The 25,868-nt window shown below is 36.8% G+C and overlaps 1 protein-coding gene across 1 annotated transcript; it reads left to right on the plus strand.

The window, feature by feature from the left end:
• The first annotated feature begins 12,503 nt into the window (after positions 1-12,503).
• Positions 12,504-15,674, plus strand: LOC127810094 (probable inactive receptor kinase RLK902). Its single transcript, XM_052349348.1, has 2 exons — positions 12,504-13,687; positions 14,280-15,674. Exons 1-2 carry the CDS (start codon positions 12,654-12,656, stop codon positions 15,016-15,018), a joined length of 1,773 nt encoding a protein of 590 aa, XP_052205308.1. The 5' UTR covers positions 12,504-12,653; the 3' UTR covers positions 15,019-15,674.
• Positions 15,675-25,868: the final 10,194 nt, after the last annotated feature.

Genomic DNA, 25,868 nt, shown 5'->3' on the forward strand with positions numbered 1-25,868 from the left:
GCCTCAGAAAGATGTTAAGAGTATTCCCCGGTTCCAAGTTTCATTTTGTTTAGAAATGATGAGTTGATGAAGTCTGTACATGATGTTGTCTAGAATTCGTAAGGTTTGATTTGAAGAGTTATATGTTGGCTATCAAGTACTTGAAGCAACCTTCCCTCTTTTTTCAAGCTTAGGACCGGCTGTAAATAGGATAAACATCCTCAACACTATTATGGGGAGAATGCATACACTCCATGGAAGTTATATACATTTCATGGGTTTCCTTAAGATTTGGATTGAAACGAGTCTAATGTGCATTTTACAGCATATAGTTACTTGTCATGCAGCTAATATAATTCAAATATTCCCATGTTCTTTCCCTGGAAGCTTGATTAAACTGCCCTTTTCACTTGCATTCTCATTCTAATGTAGATAGACACCACAGCAAGGTCAAGACGCACTTTTGTTGTATTTTGCAGTAGCCAGTACAAGTTTTAAAGATCACAAATTGTTCAGCTTCAGGAGATGCAAGGGCTGGCTAGGCAGTCAGATGAACCAACCTGTGCTGTTGTTGTCGCTATGCTACGAGGTTTCGCCTCTTGTTTTCTTCTTTTTGGTGGGGTTAATTAGACAGGCATGAGGCACGTACTTGCATTTATGTGGCCATATCTTTTCATAGTGTGGCCCATCATAGAGAAGCAGTTTCCTAGAAGTTGTTAACTCTATGATTACACTTTGTTGTTAGTGTTTCCTTTTGCCTCGACTTTGACATCTAGCATGTAGATTTGCATGCTGTGGTCCAGAAGACGCCTATTTCATTAGGCTCTACTACTTTTGTTTTGTTCATCTGTTGGCTGTGTTGTTATAGTTTTATTTTCTTTTATCCGACATGTTCCACTTTTGCAATTAAATGCTTAAACCTTTGATGTAGTTGAAATAGGACCCATTTTGTTAGGCCTGTGCTGTGTCAACTTTAGGGATTCTACCTACTACCACTACTGCTACCAAGATAACAAAACCACCACCAAATCTTAATGCCACTAAAATGAGGTTGGTTAGGTAGATTCTAGTTCATTAATAGTCTCTATTATGTTTTAGAATTAAACTTTGAAAAATCCAACAATTTTTAGGCTGGTTAGCAACAAAACCCTCCTCTTGATCTGGGCTTGGGAGTAGTTATAAAGAGTCATACTTCTTTAACGCTAAAAGTGTTAGACGTGCTTACTCAACGCTACCTGCAAAACCTTTGAAATTAGTGGTTGGTTGCGCACTTAATCATGTCTTATTAGGCAAATCTAGCAGTTTATGCAAGTGAATCCATAGTGAAAACAGATGAGCCATTGCAAAACAGGGCATCAATATAATGTCAATCTTCCAATTAATAAATTTCTTAAAAACACCATTAACAACTCACAAGTCAGTTTTCTAGTAATACAAGGCTGGAAGCCTGGAATCTTAGGTAGGAGTCATCATAAGCAGATGACTCCATTTGATCAATATCAAGGAGTGGGGTTTGGGGGGGGGGGGGGGTTGTATTTTGTCTTTTTGGTTGCTTGGCCATATTCCAGAGAAACTGATGGATAGACATTGCTTGATCTAAATTATTATATAGCCCGTGTGGAGACACAGGAAGCAGCAGAACATTATTGCACATTGGGGTGTGCAGTCATTATCTATCAAAGCCTTGTGCACTTACCAGAAGAAGATCCAATCTGGCCCATATAGTAGCATCAATGCTGCTACTGCTCCCCCCCTCCCCCTCCTTCTTGTGCCATTAAATTAAGACTATGGTTTCTCACAACTTTGCTTTTCAAGCAGCCGCAGGCACAGGCTTGCCCTCAATTGTCTTGGCAACAAAGTCTCACTCTTCTACTATCATTCCTTCTTTTTGATGGGTTCATGTGAGGCTCGACTTAAATATTTAGAGACTATAATGACAAAGGATCATCTAAACAATAATAGAACTGAATACGACTTCACCTCGCATATGGGATCAATGGGTTCAAATCCATTGCAAGTGTGGACAGGCATAAGAAGAATCTCATCGTCTAAGATCGAGATGGGATCATGGGATTAGCTAAGGTCCAATTTGTTGATAATCTCTGATTGAATTTGAAGGTTCCTCTTTATGGGCCTAAGACACTGAAGCCATTGAGATAGGCAAAAGCCGGTATTATCCGGCCCGCTTTTACTTCTTGTAGCAACATGAAGAGGCTCATATGTTGTTGATGGGCTGATTACTTTGAGCAACATAATTGATTATTTGGGCCTTCAGATCTAACAATAATTTTATTTTCTATTTCTATTTTTATTTTTATTGTGCCAGCAAAAGTTCTAAATTCCTATTTCTCCTATTGATATTTTTTAGAATTTAAATTTATATAACTTAATTAACCCGAGGTATGATAAAGATAAAAATTTCTATAAATTAATTCAAAATTCAATGAGTTTGTTAAAATATTTACCTCTCATATTCTTTCAGTAAGTAAAAGTATATATATATATATATATATATTTGATTATTAGATTGCAACGAAACACTTTAATTAGAGTAAGCTTAAAGAGTGGCAAATCTTAGTGAAATTGATAGTGTGTACTGGGGTTTTAAGGCTGAGAGTGTAATTTGATCTCTTTTAGCTCTCTCTTGATTTAACAAGAAGGAATGCTCGTTAAATGCAAATCTTTATCATGTCATACTTCAACCAATTGCCAATAGTATCAAATCAATTAAGATTAAATCGACATAACGCGCAGAATCTTTCTTTGCAAAATATTATGAGGAGATGGTTGGCAAGGTGGGTGGTAGATTTTACAAATACGCTCTACCTATCTCGTGTCTTAACATTTCGATAATGGTTTAAATTTTAACCAAAGTCCAAAATTAAGGATTAGTTATCATAGTTTTGTCTCTAATTGAATACCTATATAAAAAGGGTGGGGTTACTTTCCCTTATATACTCTAAGTTAGTGATGACACTTAGACTAAAAGAGGGTGGGGTTACTTTCTCCATTTATGTAGACTAAAAGAGGTAAGATTTTTGGAGTTATTCTCAACTTTTGTTAGATTCATGAGATTTTCTCCAAAATTCTCAAATTTAACTGTTATATTCTCGAGATTTGTTGAAATTCTTGTGATTTTCTTCAAAATTATTTATTTTTATTGTTATTGGGATCTCTAATTTGAATTTAAATTCAAACAAATCTATCAAATCTGACATGAATCCTCTTAGATTAAGATCCAACAGTTAGATTCAGGTTAATCCCTTAGTTGTAGCTTGCTGTTCTTTAGGGGTAATTTGGTAATCTCCACCTTCTAAATACTCCCACATCACTTGTCCCCACTCCTTGAGTTAGCAATTTGTTTAGTTTAAGAAGTAACATAGTTTTTTTTTTTTTTTTTGGACTCGACAAAATACTTTTAAAGGAGTCGGACTTGTCTTTCTTACGAAGTCTCATATTCTCAAGAGGGGAAAGCGCTAGAAGCCCCTTTTGAATGGTGTGTTACTCCTGCTAGGAATGATGATAATTTTGGTTCCCTTAATGTTGCCGTTCATCTTGTTGGCAACTCTCATCTTGATGGCGTTGCTCTTCTTATTGGCACTATTGTTTGCTTTGGCAAATATATCCTATAAGCAGGTTGGCCTAGCGTTGGACTTGACATTCCAACTGAGCTAAACGAATAGCTAGAGGAGGCAAGTTATTTGGTGGTGGTTGATTTTCTAGATTGTTCCCACCTATTTAGCTATGAGAAGGTCAAGCCATGATGGTTAAGCAACCAAGGTCAAGAGGCTCGGTTGTGCTAGAAAGCAAAGGTGTGCAATCTTGACCCGAGGTAAGTGCGAGATGATGATGGAATTAGGGATCGATCACCATAAGTTTGCCTTGATCCAAGCACCTATAATAGAAAGAAAAAAAAAAGAAAAAGACGGAGGGGGTTTCCCTAGTATAGCCATTGACACTCAAGTTAATATAGTAACTGAACAGTAGGGGTGTTCGTGGTTCGATTTGACTGGTTTTGAGCTGGTTTAATGCGCCGAACCGCAAACTCGGTTTTCTACCAAATCAAACCGAGCAGTTTGATTTGGTGCGAAAATCGAACTAAACTGCACTGCATTTTGCAGTTCTGTGCGGTTTGACTTTTGCAGTTTCAAAAATTTTGAGGGAAGTCCCAGAAATTCTAAGGAAACATCAAATTGATCTGCTAGCAAACGCAGCACAAACACATCCCCAAGGACCCTAACAAGCTAGTATAATACAAGACGAAATCATCGTTGAAGTGAGTCCATTATTTGAGTACCAAAAACTTGCACTAAAAAATAATCAATAGAAAGTGAGAGAGAGAGAGAGCATACCAGCGACCGGCGATCGACGATCAGAATGGGAGGGCGAAGAAAATGGGGCGACGAGCGTCGGACTACTGCGAGCCTGCGACGTCGTGGGGGCCGCCCGTGTGAGGTGCTGACTGCGACTGTGTGAGGTGCTGACTGCTGCGAGCCTGGGACGGCATGTGGGCCGCCGGTGGGTTGGCGTCGATCGACGATCATCCGAGGGAAATGGGAGAGAAAGAAGGTGCGATGCGACGAGCGTGGGTGGGTGTGGTTCGGTTCAAGCAATAGGGTTAGGGTTTGGTTGGGGGGAAAGGGGAGAGAACGGGGAGAGGAAGAGCCGAGAGGGTCTGTTGCCCCTTTTTGGTTTTTACATTTATAATATATAAATTATATATTTTTTAAATTATATATACGGGCGATTCAGTTTTGAACCAAACCATCGGTTTGCCAAACCGCAAATCGTGCGGTTTGGCAGTTTTCCAAACTGAACCAGACCGCCAGTTCAAAAAAATTGGCCAGTTCAGTCTGGCCAAAAACCGCGGTGCAGCGGTTTTTTTGAATAGTCCTACTGAACAATAAAGAGTATTTAATACTTAGAGTTGTTTGATTTACATGTAGGATTTCATGCCTTTGTATTGGTGAGGGGGCTGAGATACTCAGAGTTATTTATCTCCGAGATTCTTGAATTTGATGATTTTGTGCTATAAGAAAGTCCCTCATACCAAATAGATAGAGAAGAAATGTTTGTCTCGAATTTCTCGAGTAAGAGATAAGTCAAGTAGAGATGGTGTCAATCTCTTCTTATTTGGAGAAGAGATGAACCAAATGCCCCAAATTATTTAGGGCTTGTTTGGCTAAGCATTTCAAATTATAACTTTTAAGCTACTTAGTTTTTAAGTAGTGTAAAGTTTTTAAGGTAGGTAGTATTTAAACTAATATTGTGTTTGGATAAATGTATTTTTAAGCTATTAATTGAATAATTATGTATTTGGTTTGAAATAGCTGATAACCTATTAGAAGTTGATAAAAAGACAAAAATAAATATGTTGAATGATATAAAATTTTACTATTAAATGTTGATAAATTATTCATAATTATTAAAAAATATATTAATACAATATATATACTCCTTTTATTTTTCTCCTTCAAATATATTATTATTAGATTAATATATATATATATATAAATACACATATTGTACAAGCGTATAGCGATCGGGGTAGGCAGCAATCGGGGAGAGCCGCCAACGATGGAGGTATAAGTGGCAATTGAGGAGGCGATCGACAGCCAACGACAATTGAGGCTGGAGGCGGCGACCATTGGGGATGGGTTTGGAGACAATGACTACCGGCAACGGTGGAGCTAGAGACGGCGGTTGACGGTGATAGAGGAGATGGAGACGATGGCAAAGCGTATAGCGACGGACGACGGGTGACAGTGGTGGCCTGAAATTGGTTGTAGAGGGTTGAAGAAGAAGGATATGGGTTGAAAATTGGTGTTTTATTTGAGGGTAAATAGGTAATTTATCTAGTTAATACGGCTTTTAATCTAGCAACATTTTGCAAAAGTTAGGGGGAGGAGATTTGCAAAATGCTATTGGAATAGTGTTTAAGCTATTTAAATTTGCCAAACATTTAACTGAAAAACGCTTAACAACTTATAAGCTACATTAATAGATTATAACCAGTCAAACCGTTTAGTTAAACAACCCTTAGCGATATGATAAATTGATAATTATTTGTTGATAGTTATTTTTAAACCAAACTAGGGACTGTGTGATCTCTTTTATGATTTCATAATATGAACATATGGCACGATGAGATTTTAGTTTTTAACCTTTTTATTATTCCTACATCAAGTAGGATTTTCATTGAGGTTGGTTTGAAGATTCTTTAATGATTGCCGGGATGACTAACTCCATCCCCTTGAATAAATATGGTTACTCTAATCTTAATTTTCTTAGATATCTGGCTCATTATCTAACAAAAACACAAATTTTAACTTAATAGGCACACAAAATAACTTCTTAATTTGATGGTTTCACAATGACTATCATACGTCTCACGTGTGTCCTTATGCCTAGGGCTCCCGCTTGTTCGAGTTAGGATTGACTCAAAGGGTTGGGGGCCCTAGGGCATCATTAATTTAGGGACCCAATCTTTTAATAAAAAATTAAAAATTTATTAATTTTATTTTAATAATAAAATTAAAATAATTATTTATTAAACTCAAGGGGTTGGAGCCCTATGCACATGTCTTGTTAGTCTACCCTTTGAGTCGGGCCTAGTTCGAGTTTAGTTTTTTTTTTTTTTTGGTTATTTTTGAGTAACAAATATATAACTCTTTAATAAGATATATAAATAGAAGTGCATTTATACTTATAGTTATTTGATAAGCAGGGCGGATCTAACATTTTAGGGTGGGTTGGGCTGGGTTGAGGATGGGCTGAACTAGATTTGGGTTGAACTTTTATCTTAAAATTTTAATTTTTGTTATGGGCTGGTGCAAGGCAGATTTAAATCCGCCCCTGTTGATAAGTAAACCTATAGTAATCTGGAGAACTCCTATGCAGTATAGACTGTATAGACTGTATAGTTGACTCTTAATTCTGGAGAGTCACAGGTTCTGGCATTCTCCCTTGCCCAATTCCTCGACGCCCTTGTTGCGTGGTGAGCCTGCCTACTTTATTCCTGCGAAGCCCTTGGTGCATCACCATCTCTCGAGTGAACCTCTCTCTGCCTACTTGTTTTCTTGAAAGTGCTTGACATGTCAATGCCTTTAGCCCGTCTCCTATGCAGCCATTTGATGCAGTCTCATGTACTTGTCTGACACTTCAGCCCAAGATCTCAGTGTGTGCGTATCTGTGTTGTCACAGACAGAGCACCAACTTGATACAACATTGTCACGAGCCTGGCGGCGTGTGTTCCTGTGCGATGCCTAGCTAGCATTTTTCCCTAGACAATAAATATGTATATATAAGACTATTTAAATAAGATATCTGAATGGAAACGCAAGTGTGTATTCATAATTGTTTGACTGACCCTCAACAATATTGGAGAGCGACAAGTCATGACAGGACTGAGCAGTAGCAGAAGGCTAAGGCCGCTGAAGTGATGAAGCATCACTTACGGCTTCAGATGACAACAAAATCAGTCTTTTGGAATCGCAGAGTGAAACAAACATCTCAAAATGAAGAAGACTATATATGGGAGATAATACTCAAAAGCACTCTCAATATCAGTTTTATGTAATGTAAAATCTTTCGTGTTACAATTAAATTGTTTTGTTTGAAGTGAAAGATGCCATAATAATGATTACTTGGAAAAAGAAAAAAAAGATGCCATATCAATCTTTAACAGTTAAAATGTGTTTTAATCGTAACGTGGAAATGTTGATTCCGTAAGCCAAACATTTGGCATGATAAGGGAGAGAGAGAGAGAGAGAGAGAGAGAGAGAGAGAGAGAGAGCCCACCCTCGTATGATTTAGCGACAGCACGTCATGTGCATTTGATGAATGATTTTTGGGGTAGGGGAGGAGAGTGGCTGTATTTTTGTGTTTTTTTTTTTCTAAAGGGTGAAGTATGTGGGGCCTGGCCGATGATGATTTTGATTCGGCTGATGAGAGGGAGACATGAAACTCCCCAATTCCCATCCTCCAAGGGTCCAAACTGCCAAGCGCTCATTAATTAATTTCAACGTTGAACCTTTCAATATTCCTCTTTTGCATCATTTTCGTTGAACTCAATAATGTATTAATTAGTCCATCGAAGGCTCTGTCAATTGCTTTTTTTTTTTTTTTAATTACGCCCCAATATTTTCAACCATCACGTCTCTAAAATTACACTAAAAAGATAAATCAAGAAATATATCTGAATGATTAGAGTGATAAATTTTAGCACCACTAATGTCACTCTCAAAATTCTCTCTAAAAAAAAAATATTCTACTTCTACCAAAAATCAAATCCACACTAAAAGTCCCAAAATAAGCTTTTAATCTACCCCTTTGCTTCTCAACTATGTCCCTGGGGCAAAAACTCATAAGCGAAAGCTCTGTCCATTGCTTATCTTTATTTTATGAGGTTATTAGATTATAATAATTTATTAATTTGTTGTTAATCTTTAAACTTTTTAAAATCCAGCTCACATACAAATTTTAATGGGCAAGTAATTTACAAATTTACCTTGCATGCTCGAAAGTATCAAGTGGTAATTATTATTATTATTATTATTATTATTATTATTATTATTATTAATGATAGCAATAGATATATATGTATATATATATATATACATGAATTGGATTGAAAGGTAAGCCCATCATATAAGCATAGAAAATAATTCCCAAATTTAATTTTGTTGGTTTCCTTTTTGGTTGCTTTGATAAATCCAGGATCAAAGCTAATAATGGCAAGAGTCAAAATTGGACTGACTTATTCAAATACAAGATTAATTGTCAATTAGGTCGGGGATTGTAACTAAAAATGATAAAAAAAAAAAAAAAAAAGATTACTAAATTTATGAGCTCTTTTTCTAGCCAGTGGAGTTGGTTTGTCTCGGACGACTTCATCTTCCATTGGATCTAGCAAATAAAACAGGAAGATCGATAGATACTTCTTATTTTTTCGATTACTCGCTAAGTTTTTCAAATATAAACAAATGTTAGTTATTATAATTTGACAACAACAATTTTAAATTCTCTAGAGATTAAAATATTAATCGACTAAGATATGCTTTTAATCGAGTATCATCATCTTGTAGTTGAGTAACATACTTTAATTGAATAATGTGATTAATGTAGCTAACAAGCTTTGTCGAGTAATCTTATTTAATTGCCAAATAATATCTAAATTTAATCGATTAACTATTAAATTTATTGGAGTAACTGCATGTTTTATTTAAGTAATACCAAGTTTACTTAACTAATATTACATTAAATTTAAAAAAATTAACTATTACATACAACATTAAATGCTCTTAGTTTTCACTTTTTTAAATATCTCAATTTCCTTTAATACACTCTGATGATTCTTTCATATAATTGACATAAAATTTGAGTTCAAATTGAATACTAACCATTATTTTATGCAAAAAGAAAGAATTTTTTGCTTTAAATTTTATGGTGTAGCCTTTTACCCATTGGACAACATAGAAAATGCATTGAAAAAGCCAAGACTATAAATATCGATGCATATGAATGAGATTGAGCTACACACTCTGGTGAGGAACTCTCTTGAATAGAATAAGAAAGAAGGAAATAAAAATAGAAGCTAACTTCTTTTTGCTCACCTGTCTTCAAATACTCAAGTTCTTGATAGTAAGAGTGAGGTTTCTTTATTTCCTATATTTTAATTCTCTTTGTTTGTATTGTAAAAGTTCCTCTTAATCTTTCTTTCATATTTTTTTTAGAAAGTCATTTTCTTTGTGAGCTTTTACTCATATTTTGATGAGAGTTGTATTTTTTGTGAGTTTTTGCTCTTCATTTTTTTTTCTCAAATTACTATAAAAGTTGTAATTAAGTCTTATAAAAGCTACTAAAAGAAATAACTAAGCATGTTAAAAGTTACTGAAGAGATATAATTGAGTGATCACCTCTTTAAATACACACTTCTTAGTGGATTTAAAAAATAAAATTTATGAAGAGTCGAGAGAGTGGAATAGACCCAGTTATGTTGAATCCCTATAAATTTTGTGTGCTGTCGATATTATTTGTCTTATATTTGATTTTCACATTTCAAAGATTTTCTATTTACATTAACAACATTATTTCTCAAAGGTATAAAGAAGTTTAAAATACTTTTTCTATAAATTTTTTATCAAACTCAAAAAGTTTTGAAATACCCAATTCATTTTTCTTGAGTGTACACTCCTATACTTTTAATTGCTTATAATATAAAAAACTAGACTCTGATTTTATTATTTTAAAATAAATAACACATTGAATAAGTTTATATTTTTCTCCTTACCTACTTTAATTTACTTTGCATAATGAGGCATTTAATTTTACGGGTAAATTATCTTTTTTTTTTTTTTTTTGCAAATCTTTGAATTCCTCATAAAAAAAACAACAACAAAAAAAAGCTTTGAATTCTACTGATAAATAAACAAGTATATTATTATTAAATATTTTAGGTTATTTATGAAATTGTTATCATTTCAAACTTAGGTTTGATGTCTTAAGTTTTTACTAAACTTTTTTAGGTCATTTTTGGTATTTCTATTTAATTTGGTTTCATTATATATATATTACCAAATCACTCCATAATCCGATGAAGATGACCAATTACTTAGGCTTTGTTTGGGAGGAACTTGTAATGGAATCGAATGAGAGTTAGCGTAATGAAATGAAAAACAAATTCGTGTTGTAATCGAATCAAATGGATTTGGGCATCAAAATTTGAGAAGACTTCTCATAACTATCTACTAAAAAATAAAGAAAAACAAAATTGAAAAAGTCACGGCGGTTGGTAGCGACATTTCGTATTGAAAGGTTTTAGGGGGTCATTTCAAAGTACATTTTGGGTGGGGGATGGGTAACGCGCAAACCCACAACCCGATATTTAAACTCTTTATTTTATATATTTATATTAATACATGATATAAAATATAAAATTATCATTACATTGTAAATGTTAAATTTAGATATATAAATAGCAATTTTATTTTTATATATAAATTGAAAACGTCAGCTGCTAAATAAAAGTTACTCATTTCTTAGCAATTTGAGTTAATTAAAATCTTGATTGTTTGTATAAAATATAAATAAAAATGACAACGTCATCTTGACGATCGTCGCTATATTTTCTCTATCTATCAAGAATAGATAAAGGATGTAGCAGTGATCAGTGAAAAACTAAGCAGTTCGACGAAGACGACGAGTTTTGGAACTTGTTAGAGACGATCACCACGAAAATGAAAGAAAGAGAGAAGAGAAAAGATCGTAAATAAGGGAATAATTTTACATTTGAACAAGAATCATTTTTATCATTTTAACCCCCTCAATAAGTTTTTCACCATTGACCTTTTCCAAATAAGAATCTTAAGTAGTACTCGTTCTGTGTCTTTTGAATCAATCAGAGGATTTTCCAAGATGAAGATGATTTGCCACGTGGGAGGAGAGGATGATGAGACGTGGCACTTTCTAATGGGAGGCAATTATCATCTTGCCGTTGGCTTGGTTCAGAGAAACAGATAACAGGCCTTCCTCCATCGACTAATGAATGAACTAAAACTCGCAAAATCCAACCTGCATAATAAAATAAAAATTGTTAGAAATATTCTTATTATATATCATAATATCAAAGCTACAATGTCCTTGACACGTGAGAAAATAGAGAAAAAAAAAGTGTTTTCTTGATCCTCTTATTATTTTTTTTAATTTGAATCACATTAAAAAGAAAAACTTAAAGAATTAAAACAAATTATACAATGATATTTTTAAAATTTAGTAGATTAATAGAGTACCTCTCATTTTTAAAAAATATACTAATTACTTTTAGTGTTGAAAAGTTCTATTAAACTATGTTACACGGGATATGTCTAAAATTTTATAGAATTATATAATTGTCACCACCTTTGATGTCTTATCCCGTGTGGCATCCCATCCCTTGGGAGACTGAAGGGCAGGGCAAATTATTATACCTGTTAAGTGAGAAGTAATAAACAACATTTATAATTTTTTTAATAACAGCACAAACCTAGACACATCCATGAACATATATATATATATATATAAAGAAATTAATAAAAATATAAAGATAACCCTCAATATGTATTATTATTATTATTATTTTTTTTAATAATCCAGATTTCGAGTTTTGCCTTACTAGTCTGAAGGCAGGCGATTTTCTTTCTCAATTTATCTGTCAAATAAACTCGAATATAATCACAATCACAATCTATATATATATTCAGAGTAAAATATTGAGTTCACACGTTCACATCAAATAAATATCATTACAAAAATTTGATTTATACGAAACTCCACGCATTTTACGGTTAGGCCATGGCCGTGGGGCCAACCCTCATTATGCATTATTATCTCTTGCTATAGGGAGTGTAACCTGAGAAAGGACTTGGTCCAACGTACCCAAATAAAAAGGTTGACTTCAGTTGAAGCAGCGTTGTTGCATGAGCGTGTGGTCCACGCAGAATAAGAAGAATAAGAAGAAACGAAGCAGCCGCAGCCCTGCGCAGCGTTGAAACAGAGAAACGGTGACTAATAAAACCACCACCCAGAAGCACATACGCCATCGCCCATTGCCATTCCATTCTTCTCCTCCTCTTCTCAAACACCCAACACAATACTACCCCCAAACCACAAAAAAGATAAAAGAAAGCAGAGTCCAAATGCTCTCTCAATTTCTTCTTCATCATCTTTTCACCCTATCATTCTCCCTCTTCCTTCTTCTCTCCGCCGCCGATTCTGACCTCGCCGCCCTCCTCCACCTCCGCTCCGCTGTGGGCGGCAGAACCCGCCGCTGGAACACCTCCCACACGACTCCCTGTTCCTGGTTCGGCGTCACCTGCGACAACACCGGCCGGGTCACCACGCTCCGTCTCCCTGGCTCCACCCTCTCTGGAGAAATCCCCCCCAACACCATCGGGAACCTGACCCGCCTCCGATACCTCAGCCTCCGATCCAACTCGCTCTCCGGCTCGCTGCCCTCCGACTTGAGCTCATGCACGGAGCTGGAAAAACTCATCTTGCAGAGGAACCAATTCTCCGGCGAGATACCGACGGAATTCAACCGTCTAACCAAGCTGAAAACTTTATACTTGGAAAACAATAACCTCGACGGGTCAATACCCGAAATCAACTCCCTCTCGAAGCTCCAGAAGTTCAACGCTTCTTACAATAAATTGAACGGTTCAATTCCGTCAACTTTGAGCAAATTCTCCGAGAGTTCCTTTCTGGGCAATGATCTGTGCGGTAGGCCACTTTCTCCTTGTACTGACAACAATGGAAATAATTTATCCACAGGAGAAATTGCCGGAATTGTAATTGGGTCAGTTGTTGGGTTGATTCTGATTCTCGTAGTCTCGATCGTTATTTGGAGAAAATATAGTGCCGAGACAACTCCCCGGCAAGTTGTCATGGCCCCGTCGTCGGTTCCGTCACCGGTAAAGCCAGCAGGCTCCGAATTCGGTAGCCCGAGACCCATGTTAGTTAAAGAATATAGCGGGTTGAGAAATGGCTACTCGGGTCGGGCGGGCGGCAGGGATAATGAGTTGGTGTTCTTTGGTGATGGGGCGGTGGAATTTACTCTAGAGGCCTTGTTGACGGCTTCAGCTGAGGTGGTGGGGAAGGGCACGTTTGGGAGTACATACATAGCATACTTGGGCCCTGACGTTGAGGCTGCTGTCCCGGTGGTCGTGAAAAGGTTAGTTAAGATTAGAATCAGATTAAATTTGAATTATTTGGATTGCATTTGTATTTTTAAAAACTTAACTCCCAAATTACATTAAAGGGTTTATCTTTATCACACTACAACTATATATGTTGAGGGAAATTGATATGTTGCCCGCAGGGCATTCTAATGTTGTCTGACACCGCCCCCCTCCCCAATTTCCATCCCCCACTGTGATTTTGATTTTGTTCACCCTAAAATGACTTTATCTTGAGGTAAAAATGTCATTTTGATCTCTTTTTCTGTCTATCTTATTTTTCTCTCCTTTCTCTCGTTGCCGATTTACGGATAGTTGTTGACCCGCTGCCTCACAGCATTGCTGACCCGCTGCATCACCACCTCCGACAACATAAGAATACCCGATACATACAACATATCAATTCTCTATATGCTGATTTTGTTGAGGGATGATGATTCATTAACCAATAATTAATGGATTAATTTTATTAGTTAAGAAATCAACATGTAAACATGTTATTCTGTAAGACAAATCATATAATTCATTCAAAACTGTACAATATTCATTATTTTTTGAGTGTGTCATATCTTTTGTTTTCTCTAACAGGCTTAAGAATGTCTACCCTTCTCGGGGAGAGTTTGAAGACGAGGTTGAGGCCTTGGGAGAGTTGGCTCATGAGAATTTGCTGCCCCTGAAAGCATACTACTACGGCAAGCAGGAGAGGCTGCTGCTCTTTGATCCCATGCCCATGGGAAGCTTAGACGCCCTCTTGCACGGCCGAGACAGGGCGGGGGCGCCGAGCTGGGAAATTAGGATCAGAATCGCTCTGGGAGCCGCCCGCGGCGTCGAGTATCTCCACTCCCTCGGCCCCAACTCCTCCCACGGCAACATCAAGTCGGCCAACATTCTCCTCGCCGATCAATACACCGCCCGCGTTTCAGAATACGGCATCAACCGGCTCGTTTCTTTGAATTTGGCTCTCAACCTCAATGGCTACTGCGCGCCGGAGGTGACGGATTCCCGAGATGTTTCGCCGGCGGCCGACGTCTACAGCTTCGGCGTTTTGCTCCTGGAGCTGCTCACCGGCAAGGCTCCGACGGACGCCATCTGGAACGACGACGGATTTGACCTCCCCGCCTGGGTCCAATCGGTGATTGAGGAAAGGGGTTTTTTTGAGGTGTTTGATGAGGAGCTTCTGAGGTTTCGGAGCCGGAACGGGGTGCAGATGGCGGAGCTGTTGCATCTTGGAATTCGCTGCAGTTCACGGCAGCCGTACAACCGGCCGGCGATGGCGGAGGTGGCCCGGCGAATCGACGAAATCTATCGGTTCGGAATCGTCGAGTGATCGTGCAAGAAGATGAACTGTGGCCAATTTGGGTTGCAAGCTTTATTTTTGTCTTCTAGTGTAAAATATTAGGATAAAGTTATTTGTACAGAATGGAGTGTACAGATAGCTTTATAGAATTATTAAATGATCAAATTATCCCTAAGTTCAATCCAACACACTCTCTCTTTCGCCTCGCCTCACCTCCGCTCTCCTCTCCTCTGTCTTTCTCTTGCGCTTGTCTCTGTGCCTCGCGATTGCCCTCGCCACTACTCTCTCCTTCCTCTATCTCTCTCGGCTCGCCTCGCCTCTCCTCTCCTCTCTCTCTCTTTTGTCTTTTTCTCGCGCTCGTCTTTACGCCTCGCCATCACCCTCGTCGCTTGCCGATTGCCGTCGCCTACTGCACCTTAGTTGGTTTGGGTGGTCGTTGGTTGTTGAAGATTGCAGCGGTGAGGAGGCGAGGCGGCGAGAGAAGGCGGTGAGGTTGCAGGTGAAGGCGAGGCGAGCAGCGAGAGAGGGAGAGAGAGAGAAGAGGGTGAACAAATCGCGATATATTACGATTTTTTTTATGTCAAAATTTTACAATTTATCGCGTCTGTGAAGGGGTTCTGTGAACCCTTTCTATACGAATAGCGCGACCCAAAATATTATATACATGAGAACGAATTATAGTTTTATGATGATTTTTTTATTGTAGCATTGAATCAATTTTACGTGAGCTTTTTTAATAAAGTAATGTTGAAATTGTGAAAAATAAAAAACGCTTAGTAGACAATCCTCATAGATTTCGTTCAGTTTAAGTGATAAAATAATTAATGATATTGCTATAAAAAATTAATGAATATTATTGAACTCATGACAACATCTAAAAGCTACCTAATATTGTATTCCCATTAAGTTGTCAGTAACATATCATTAACCTTACAATTGGAATAGCAAATTAAATTGGAACAAACAGTATGCATATTTTGTTATTCAACTTAAAAATATTTTACTTGAAATGATTGTTAAATCACGATACCTTATTACTAATAATAATAATTTATTTGGCTTGCATTACTTGACTTTGAAACGATAGTAGCGTACCATACTTTAAGATTTGAGAGATAGAGACAGGGGGATAGAAAAATGAATAAAAAAACGCATTCAATTACGTTTGTAAGTTTCGTGAGTTCTTAATGTGGAAAAAGGTTACAAATATTAGACGATAAGAGTAAGTTGGCAGAATATTCTATTTCCTAATCATTTGACTACCCTGTTTATTTTGACAAATACAACCGTATTTTATGTTTGATCAATTATACAAAGATAACAACCCAAAAGGAGAAATTCCTCACCTCGGGTCCTTACAGCTCAGCTTCAAGATTTTTGTAAGGGGTTAAATCATGAAATTTAGCGACGGGATTCGAATATGAAACCATTCATTGACTATATAACAGCTAAATTTATGACTCTTTAGAACCAATACATGTACGGTCTAAACTGCTAGACTATGCCCACAAGAGCGATAACAACCCACCCTTGTCCTTTAGTTTCCATGAGAGAACAACGTAATCTCTTTGACATTTTAAGATTAAAAAGCAATCTTTTTATAATGAGTAATTTATAAAGATCTCTTGAAATTTACTTTAATTGTGAAAATACTCTTCAAGTTTTGAAAATAGTAACTAGTACCCTTCTGTTTAGCCAGATGTCAGGAGAGAAATGAAAAAATGCCATTAGTTTTAAAATTATTGTAAAAATATAAATAACAAGAACATTAGTAATACCATCCACCATTGCTGGCCATCAAAACCCCAATAATCGTTAGGCTTTCATTGGAGAACCTTATGATATTGTAAGGGATAGAATTACAAGGGATTTTGTGATTGAAGCCCAACAATTCTTGGGGTTCACACTAGAAGAAATAGGAGTAATAAAGAAAGGGATAGAAGGAGAAATACAAAGAAAGACAATGAGAGATCACAAAACTTAGAACAAAGTGAAAAAGAAAATGTCAAACCCAAAATATAAAGTATGAAAGAAAGAGATAGAGAGAGATGGAGATGATAAAGAAATTGTTTAACTCATAATAGAAAATAAGGGAGGGAAAAGGGGGAGGAATAAGGGAAGAGGGGCTAAATAAGGTATGAGTTTTCTCTTTACTTTCTTTGTTCTAGGTTGGAAAAGGGGGAGGAATAAGGGAAAAGAGGTGAAATAAGGTATGAGTTTTCTCTTTACTTTCTTTGTTCTAGGTAAACCTAGAACAAAGAAAGTAAAGAGAAAACTCATACCCAAAACATAGATATGTATATATAGAGAGAGAGAGAAATTGATGTAGACAATCAATAGTGAATAGAGGTCAATGTGGTGAAAAATTTGAGCTTCAAGTTTGAGAAAAATTCGGTCACTTCAATTCCCTTTCTATACTCCAAATTGAGCCACAAAACGACGGATATTACTCCATCCAAGGGTACTAATGCCTTCTCGTGCCTTAGATCAGTTCAAAACCCACTGAAAATAACCCTAAAATCTGATTTATAGTGGCCAACTTTCGGCCGCATTTTTAGCTGAATTTTCGTTCGTTTCTATCCCTTTTGTCAGCCATGGATCCCTCTAGGCCAAGCCTAGAGGTCCCCTAGCCCTTTTCCTTGAGTTTCCTGTGGCCAAAAGCAATGATGGAATGGGTGGCTGGAAGCTTGGTCGGCTATGACCGCCCAATTTTTTTCTGAAATTACACTTTCACCCACTTAATTTTTGAAATACATTTTTGGCCTTCTCCACAAGGCTACTGAATTTTCAAAACTTCTGTTGTGACTCTCACGTTCTAAAATTTTCATTTGATCCCTAAAGTTTAGGAAATAATGTCGTTTCGACCTTCCTCGAGAATTTTCAAAAATTACACTTTGGCCAGGAATTATGTTTTGATTGCAAAACCCTCTTGTTTTATCTCGAAATCATTTAAGGGTTGCTTAACTGGCCACATTTAACTCTTTTAAGGGTTCGTTGACTTTTCGGAACCCCCTTACGTCAATTCAATTTTTCAGTCTGATTCGAAACTGTATCGAAAACTGTCTCTGATTAGATTTATTTTAATATCATAAATCATATCTCAAGGTGTTTGTTAGGGACACACCTATCTCCTTAGATATCTAAGCTCTCGGGTATTATTTCTGGCTGATTCGGTCATTTTCTCATACTATTATGATATTGATTCCCTTGAAACTTCGTATTTCTTCCCATATACTCATTTCAAAAATAACCCAAAAGTTTTGGGTATTACACATCACCTGTAACACCCCACTTTTTCTTACTGAGCATGTCACTATGCTGGGGCCCAAAATATACATAAATTTTTTTTTTCTTTCTGGTACATAACTTAAACCTTAAGTACCGAATTTCATACACAACCCCCAGCATATTATTCACAATGCGGAAGCAATAATCGAAACCTGATATGGTACAGAATCGAATTCACTATAATCATAACATAGAAATTTGTACCATTTTACATCTTCAAATATATGGAGACACATCATCAAGGGATAACAACTAAATACCTCAAATACAATCTAATGATACCTCAAAAATACATGATTATCCCTTAACTAACTCAAACGTATCCATGTCTTCATACATTAGCAAATATCGGATCTATTCACTAAATCCATCGGCCATGTCATCACGTGCCGGTCAAATCTCAACCATCTTCTTACCATATCTACAAGTCTTGACTGGAACGTTTAAATATTCCAGGGGCATAATTCAATTAGAAGATGAACCTTTTAGTGAGCGTTTTAAAAACAGTTATATGAATGCATGATGCAAAAATATGAACAAACATTGCCCTAGTGTAACTTCCCAGACCCAGCCCGGCACAGAACCTTAGGCAGAATCTTGACACATTCGACAAGATAATCCTAACGTTGTTTTATCAATTACCTTTGGGGAATTACGGCTACAGTATTGGGGCAACATCCAAATCCTATGCACAAGTATCAATATGTCAATAATATCATGTCATATAAAAATCACAACTTTCCATGTAATAGTATATAAACAAATATGACAAAATGCTCATAACTTTTATGAATATCATGCATAACATAAGCCATCATATATAGGTTTTTGGGAAAAAATCACTCACAAAATCAGGTTTAGGATAAACCACTTACAAAACCAAGTTTAGCATAAAATCACTCACCTGATGCCCGAATTTAGAACACCTCAAAAAATATGCATCGCCTCGATTTGCGTGCCAAACCTCAAAATTTGCACAAGGCATTTTACCTCAATCCTCAAAGCACCCTATCCATCATTTTATCTCAATAAATATTAAAACCTATTTTTCATAATTTCCTTGCATTATTCTGTATTTTTTTCTCATTTTCCTTACTAATATTCTAAAATAAATATCTACTCAAATATTTTACCATAAAAATTCATCAAATATTTATCTAAGAATATTAAAAATTCTAAAACTCACCTAGGCTTAGCTTTTAAAGCCCTTTGATCTGCATGCATTGACCTTGAAACGCATGCAAATCCTTGATTCTAGGGCACCAATTCTCGTGCACCACCTCGATTCTCACACATCACCGCAATTTCCATGCACATCCTCAATTTTCGTGCACCATCTCGACTTTCATGTCGAACCTCAAAACACGACTTTCATGTCGAACCTCAAAACACGTGTCTGGACAATTTTTCTTATCAAAATCTCAAAAATATTAATACATTTTCATATCCTATTTTTCAAGAATTTTCTAAAATTTTTTTAACATTTTTTTCTATTTTCTTTTCCTTTTTTCCATTTCTTTTCCTTTTTACTTCTTCTTCTTCTTCTTCTTCTCCACTTCCTTCTGCGCACATACAGCCTCCTGCGCACATGCCCAGCCGACTCCAAGCGCCTCCAACTGGCCTCCGCTGCCTCCTCGGACGTCTACCGTCGATGCTCGCTACCGGCCGCCACCATCGCGGCCATCAACCTGCCTCCGCGTGCGGCCTGCCCTGCTCGCTGCCACCCGCGGCCATGGCCGCACTTGTTTGCTGGAAGCTCGCGGCCATGGCTGCCGCAAGCTACAGCAGCTTGCTCCGGCTGCTTACAAGCGCCTCCTCGCGCCACCTCGTGCCACCAACTCCCACCGAACTGCCCCTGCCCGTTCGGCTTGCTACCCGCCGACCAGCCCACTGCAGCTGCCACGGCAGCTTGCGGCTATGGCCGCGAGCGACGCCATCTCCGCCCACTTTCCCTCTTTCGATCTCTCACACTCGGGTTCTGCTCTCTGATCTCTCGCGATCTCTCTCTTCATTTGCTCTCTTCTCCCATTCTCTGTTTTCGGCCACTGCAACAGCAGCGTGAAATCGCTACAGCCATGGCCAAATTCGGCCACCTCTCTCCCTCTCTTTCTCCCTTTGCTTCTACCTGTTTATAGCCGAAGAAACTTGGGCATCACTCTCCCTCTCGACAACCTCTGCCCCATGCTCTCAAATGAAGAACCCCAAACCAACATGCTGCAATTCTGCCTCCTCCATGCGCGCAGACAGCCATTTGGTGCTTCCCCCTGCTTCTCACGCGTACACGCATACATATATAGTATGTGTGTAAATTACACATTAACCCCAGTTGAATTCCATAAATTACACTTGAGAGATTTATTAATTGCATTAAGCCCTTCAAAGCTTTCATTTAATACCCTTAATTCACTTACAACATCAATTTCTCTCAAAATTAATAATCGATAATTACTAGATAAAAATGATTTCGCTCAAGTGTCCTCATTAGGCCCTTGATTCATCCCAAAACCACCACATGGTTGATCGTTACGAAAAATTGAAGCCCCCTCAAACTTCCGTTAACTTTTCGAAAATTCTCTACGACGATTCAATTTTTCAGCCTAAATCATAATTGCATTTCTAGCTGTACTGAAAATTGTTCCTAATCCAATTTCTTTCAGTCCCATAAATCATGCCTCGAGATGCTCGTTAATGTCACATCATTTTTCTTTGGCATCTCAGCTCCAAGGGATTCCCTACAGTCGATTTGGTCATTTTTTCAGGTTATTTTGAAACCAATATTCCTCAAAATTTCATTTTTCTAATAAAATACTTATTATCATATAATCCAAATTTCTTGAGTATTACATCACCTCTGCTAGTATTCTTCTTCATTGTCATCATTCTCTGTCTTTGTTGCCTCTATCATTTATTGCCACCAGTTGTCACCATCATTGCTTCCATTATCACCCTAGTTTCCTTCCCTTACTAGTGCCTAGATTTGATTCATTAACTTGTGACGTTTATCAATCAAATAACTGTGAGTCCTATGGAACCTACATAAAGCCTCTTTTTGTTCTCAATGGTTGGCTAGTCTTCTTTGGAAACTAGATGGGAACAAATCTTTCAAAAATTGCTAAAATGGTTTACCGTGGCTCTGTGAGCTGAGCATAACTTCCAATTTGAGTGTTAAAAGGCCATCAGACTTATTAGATTTCTCTTCCCTTTTGCTTATTTCCTTGCCCACATATTTCTCTTTCCTCTTTATGTCTCTTTCCTCGTGTCGTCTACCAATTGTTATTACTTCAGCTTGCAAGATATATTTGTTGACCCAAATGAATAAATTTTCCAAAGTTATAGGCTGATCTAGAGGAATGAATTCTTGAAGCTATACTGATTTTATCCCATGAAGCATTGTAACAACTGCCATACCTACTTACAAGTCTTGAATTTCTAGGGTAGCATTTCTGAACCAATCCACGTATTGCCTTAGGGTTTTTTTTAGTATTGTGTGCCCTTATGCTAGATTTGAATGACATCTAGTAGGATTGTATTAATGTATTAATTGTATTTTTGTATAAATCAATAAAAGGTAAGATTTTCTTCATTTATATTTTCTCCAAACAAATTATATGAATGAGTCCCTAAATATTTTGTGTGAAAATCTTATTCTTAAGGTGTTAAGACTATGTGATAGGATTATCTGATAACAAAACTTCTTAAATTATTTCTAGTCCTTAGATTCTTTGAATGATGACTGCAATTAATCTAGTATGAACTAGTACAAGGGTTACTATCTCATTTGGTATAGAGATACCGATAGGAGGATGGTGTGTTACACGCCATATGGCATGAGTTGTCGTTAGTAAACCTGTGGGTAGTCGTTGGGGAATGATCAGACGAATGTGACACCGATGACTAACTACATAACCTGGTGTTAGAGTCATCAGGTTGTAATGGTGTGTTGATCCTTAGACTTGAATCGGCATGGTTGTTTTGTGTATTAGTGTGCGAGTTTTGCTAATGAGCCGAACCATCTAATTGGGATGTGAGAATGTTCATCTATGTGGTTTCTTATTATTGGTATATGGAGATAGGTGTTGTGAATAAGATCTGTTGCCCTCGTTGGTATTTAATGGAGTGAATGTCTTATGTGATCTATTATTGATATGACGGAACAGTCACTAGTCAGGGCATATTGAAATTCAAGAAAGGTGTTTCCTGAGATATCATCTAGTCACATTAATGAAGTCTGACACATAATTGCTGAGTTTGTGAGTTTGTCACTCTATGACTCTCGCTCAGTTGGAACATTAAGTGATGGAAGGATTATAGTACACGGTAATCGTCAACTATAATAGGTTCATTTGAAATGAGACTTCACTGCCACTTATATTGTTCTAAACCATTGCTAGACATTATTCGGGAACTCTCGGAATGTTGTTAGGATTTAAAGAAGTTTCAATGATGGGTCAAGAGGTTGACTGATATTGAAAAATGTTTCGATATTATTTGATTGCTTATGGGTAGTGAACCTAGAAAGTCACATACTATATAGTGTTGCATTTGATATCGACATTGTGTGCCCAAAATATCTTTGAAAATAGTTGGTCAAAAGTTGACCATTGGCCCTTTCTGCCAATAATGCATAGTGTGGAATCAATTATTGATTGCACAATAAGAGGTAACAGATTGTAAATAGTGCATAATGCATAGTACATAGTGAAATCAATTATTGATTGCACAGTATTTGGGGGTGGCAAATTCGTGGGAAGAATTCAATTTGAAAGAAGAAGAAAAGAAAAAATGTGGGGATGGGGAATTCTTTTAATAAAAAGGGTAGAGCCCTCTAACCTTATCTTTCTCTCTCACTCACACAAACGCTACTTTCTTTCTTCTTTTTTTTTCTTCTTTTTGCTTCATTTGAAAATATTATAGAAATTATATGTGCAATTGTTACGTGTATAATTTTAAGACGCGGACATCAATGATATGTTGCAGATCCTTTGTGTATAGCATGGGAAGAGATGATCGAAACGGTACCTTATTGTATATTAAGTGTGGACAGATTAGGATCACCACAATGAGAGGTGGACACGGTCTTAGTTCAGAAATTGTTTATGTATCCCAACCTTACAATGGACAACAAGTATGCATTTATTTATGTATTCAATTATTGAATATGCGTGTTGTTTAAATACCCAAGTTATGTATGGTGTGTATATTATATTCCGCTGCGTGTATCTAATATATGATAAAAAATTTATTTTTGTCTGTACCACCGTATTTGTGATTTCCTTCAGTTTTCTCACCCTCTTATTTGATGCTAAGAAAGTACATGGCGTCTTTCTTCCTCTAGCTATTAAAGATAAAGACTTTGATAAATCCCTTCTTTGTTACTCAAAAGAAGAAATGGAACATTCAACTAATCTATTAAACTAAGTTAAGGAGAAAGCTAGGCACATTATTGCATTAGCCTATCCATGGAATAGTATCATTGACTCATAATTCTAAATTTAATCATAAGGGTCCCATTTGCTTAAATACGTAGCAAGCTGAGGCATTTTAAACTTGTATGGGAGAGGTTTTTTTCATGCTTTTGAGAGTAAAGAAGATTTTCGTCCTCTACTAGTCTTCTTCTACTTGCACCAACTTTTTCTACTCCGACACTTGCTGGATTGTCTTTTTTATATCAACTGCCTTTCATGTGCTAAAAACAATTTGATTATCAGTCTTCAACTCCTTTCAGGGTTGATTTTTGACAGGACACCTATATTTGTTCTCTCGACCACCTTGTGGTATGTGTCCCTATATGGTTAGGTAATCCATACCTCGTGTCAGCTTATGCATGCATAAGTCCCATCCTATTTCAACCATTTGTCCCCTACTAAATGAGTTCCAAAGGAGTCCCCAGAGCATCCTTCTCCTATTAGGTCTATGGGAGAAGTGGATCCTCTCGTTGGCCTTTTTGGAGACCTTTTCATATAATTTCCCTCTAAGTCCACATATTAGATCATTCTGCCCGCTTATTGCATAGTTCTGTAGAGTCGATGGTAGTGGGATGAGAGACCCAAAAGGACAGTATGCGGAATGATCTCAGAGGCTTTAGGAGCCCCATTAGGAGTCTCTCGATACTCTTGTGGATTCAAGAGACTGTTGATGTCATTTCTTTTTTTAGTACTCTGCTTGTTTCAAACCGCTTATGATCATGTTCAAACCATTTTGAGAAAGGCTTTTCGATCAAATTCCCACAAGTGACGTAAATGTTGTCCCTCGTACACAATAATGAATTTATTTACTAGGAAAATTATTTCTAAGCTTTAGATAGCCCCATTAGGAGAGTCTCTCGATACTCTCGTGGATTCAAGAGACTGTTGATGTCATTTCTTTTTTTAGTACTCTGCTTGTTTCCAACCGCTTATGATCATGTTCAAACCATTTTGAGAAAGGCTTTTCGATCAAATTCCCACAAGTGACGCAAATGTTGTCGCTCGTACACAATAATGAATTTATTTTCTAGGAAAATCATTTCTAAGCTTTAGATACTTTGCAAAAAAGAAACAATCAAAAGATACAAGATAATTCTTATGCAAATACTCCGATACTTAAGTCAAATTCTAATAAAGTCATAGTAGAAATTACAAAGATCTCAAGTAAAAATGGATCACCCGGAGAAATGAAAGCTCATTTATTTATAAAAATAAGGCTTTAGCTAAGCTAAAGGGTCAATTACGGAAATCCCTAGTTTTGTGGAATTGACTGTGCTGTGCAATCATTAAAGAGAATCATGGAGATATGCTTGCACTTCTCTTCAATAGAAAGTGCCTTGTGATAGGGTCTCTGGGAGACCCTAATGACTCTTCTCAATACATGAGACCTGTTCAACACTCACTAAAGCCTTTTGAGAGATAAAGCCTTAGGTCTCAAGTTTTTGGGGTCTTTCAGAGCCCATCGCATGAAGTCTTTTTTTTTGGGCTTCATGCCCTCTCATAAGTGGGCTAACCCTTTGCGCTTTAGCATATTTAATGGGCCTGGGCCTTATTGCCCATCAACACCCATTAAGATTAATGATAATCCCAAATTGGGAAAAGGGAATTTGCCAATACATTACTTTTGGAAATTATAAGGAAAGAAAATGAAAAAAAAAAATAAAAGAAGAAAAGTAACTTCATCATTGGTGCTCAATCAAAAATGAGAGAAAGCTTATCATTGATGCTTCATTAGAAATGAGAGAAAATGAAAAGACTCTGTCACCGATATTAGTCGAAAACGATAGAGAATGAGAAGAGAGAATGGAGAGTAAAAGGAAAACAAAGATAAAAAATAAGGGTTTTTAGTTTATAAGAATACTTAGTCATTTTGAAATATTTAATTATATTTAATTAATGATAAAAGAAAAGCGCAATGTGATATTAAAGTACAAGAGTACTCGTTATATTTTTTTAAACATTAAAAGTAATACATGCAATTATTATAAACTTGATAAGTACCAAATGCATTTTTTCTCTTTTTTTTATAATTTAAACAAAAGGTAAATATGAATGGATCCATTAATCATTTAACTAAAAAATGGAAATCCATTTAATTAGAAGAAAAACTAATAAAAATTTATTGAT

This window comes from Diospyros lotus, chromosome 9, assembly GCF_014633365.1.
Source record: "Diospyros lotus cultivar Yz01 chromosome 9, ASM1463336v1, whole genome shotgun sequence".
Taxonomy (NCBI): Eukaryota; Viridiplantae; Streptophyta; class Magnoliopsida; order Ericales; family Ebenaceae; genus Diospyros; species Diospyros lotus.